Source organism: Salvelinus sp. IW2-2015, unplaced genomic scaffold (assembly GCF_002910315.2).
Source record: "Salvelinus sp. IW2-2015 unplaced genomic scaffold, ASM291031v2 Un_scaffold12681, whole genome shotgun sequence".
NCBI classification, from domain to species: Eukaryota; Metazoa; Chordata; class Actinopteri; order Salmoniformes; family Salmonidae; genus Salvelinus; species Salvelinus sp. IW2-2015.
The window spans coordinates 1-2,053 of record NW_019953937.1 but is presented as its reverse complement, the minus strand read 5'-3'; the positions used below and the strand labels follow the sequence as shown (position 1 = coordinate 2,053).

General features: G+C 52.5%; 1 protein-coding gene across 1 annotated transcript; it reads right to left on the bottom strand.

Annotated features, from left to right (window-relative positions):
- Nucleotides 1-11: 11 nt before the first annotated feature.
- LOC112080189 (semaphorin-4C-like) lies at nt 12-2,046 on the bottom strand (the record flags this gene model as incomplete). Its single annotated transcript, XM_024145945.1, has 3 exons — nt 1,931-2,046; nt 1,445-1,658; nt 12-127 (listed from the first exon to the last, which is right to left on the bottom strand). Coding segments are annotated over exons 2-3 (240 nt in total), but the record flags the coding sequence as incomplete, so codon positions are not given.
- Nucleotides 2,047-2,053: the final 7 nt, after the last annotated feature.

The following is a 2,053-nucleotide window of genomic DNA, read 5'->3' as shown; positions in this document are numbered from 1 at the left end:
TTGAGTGTTACCTTGGTGTGAGAGATGGTTAGGCTGTCCACTGGCTGGGGAGAATCAAACAGCTGTATCTCTTCAATCACATGGGCCTCCGAGCCGAGGATCACTACCCTCTGTAACCAGCCGTCCGCTAGAGGAGGAGAGGAGAGAAAAGAGGGGGGGGGGAGAGAGTAGGAGAGGAGGAAAAGAGAGTAGGAGAGATGAGGAGGGAAAAGAGAAGAGGGGATAAAGAGGAAAGCAGAAAAAAGTAGGTCGGATGAGAAGAGAGGTACATCATTTCAGAATGTTGTACTGTAGTTTACTCTTTGGGTAATATTGGGAGCAAGGTTACATCCCCTGCATTGAAAGGCAATTGAGCTGCTGCTGCCGGCGGTGTGACCTTGTGTGTCTGTCTGGGTGTATGGCACTTTTATGAGCAGAGATCTGCTGTGTGTGCTGAACCTGCCCTGCCTCCTGCCCTCACCACAGTGGGACTGTCATGGATAATGTGAGGGACTGACCCTGGACCCTACGGGAGCCTGGCACAGAGCAGAGCAGCAACACACACAAACACGTAAATGCTGTATCATGCATGACGTATCATGCTCCTCTCTCGCTGTGTCGAGAGCATTTCGGCTAATCCCCTACTCCCATCCTCCGTTCCTAACCATCCTCGCCAGACTTGTTCTCTCCGCATCAGCTGTCACCCTGCTGCAGTTAATAGCTAATCAAGCCCGCAGCCCAATTGGCAGTGTGTACGTGTGCCAAGGGCCCCGTTGAGTTTGTGCTGTGAAGCAAGGCAGCAGGGGGCCTGCCAAGCTACTGAGCCCATCGTCAGTCTGACAGTCATGGGCCTCCAACACACCGCAGGCACAGTCAGGGATTCACTCTACACTGCACTGCAGTGAGTGGAATTCTAAGTAGTAGGCTACTTAATGGGAAGTAGCTACTGCAGTTGGATGTACTGTATGTTATTGATGAAAGGCATCGTCTCCCGACAGGCAGTGTTCTTCCTAGGCCACATGTGGTCTTCAACCGTCTTCAACCGTCTTCAACCGGCCACGTAGCTGAAGTCGTCGTGCTATCTGACGTGAGACAATCTTACGGAAGTAGGATGAAGTTGTCCTGAATCCACCTGAACACTGATCTCAGGCAAACTGTGGGTCTTGAGGGTTTTCTCAGGAGGGTTGGGGGTTAAAGTAAACTGATCCTACAGCTGTGGTTAAGGGCATCTTTGGTGGGCATATGGGTTAATCTGGGACCTGTCTTGGTCCTACACTGTTATGTTGCGTATGGGAAGTTCTTACACAGTACACTGATCTCAGTCAGTTTTGTGTTTCCTCCATTGTGGTTAAGCTTAGGAACGGTGGTCAGGTCAAAAATATTCGGAATCTTGCGGCAACTTCAAACTCGACCATCTTCAGTGGGTAGATTCTTAGCCCACGCTGTACGCCCTGTCAGTAGCTACCTGTGCCTAAGAAGAGCATGTTATATGCCCGCGTGTCCAGGGCGCTGACCCGGTCCACTGCCAGGCGGGTGAAGTTGATGCCCTTGGTGAGCAGTAGGGGGCGAGCCTGAGCCTTCTCCTCCATCAGAGGGTGCTTCTTGGCAAAGTTGAGAGTGGCGTCTGGCAACTGAAGAGAGCTGTTGTAGCCGTTCTCCCTATGCCAGCTTGTAATGCACTGCACCGTGAAGAAGAAAGAGAAGAGACAGAGAGGAGAGAGAGGGAACAGAGAGAGGTGAGGGAGAGAGGAAGAAACAAGGAATGTTGTTAGTTGTGGGACAGGCTGGCATCGCTTGTTGGCTCTGATCGCTCTCCAGACTCCCTTCTCTCTGTCCAACTCACTCTCCATTCCTCCACTATACCCCTTCTTTCATCCCTCTCTCCCTTTGTCTCTCCCTCCACCCTCACCCGTCACCCCCTCCCTTCACCCCCCCTTCATCCATCACTCACCGCTCCGGGCCGTGGGCTGGGGACAGTGCCAGTGTATCGTCCCCATCTCTGGGAGCCCTCTCTGTACTCCTTATACGGGCCGTCAAACACCTTCTTCACCTCCCCTATCTGGTACTGACACAC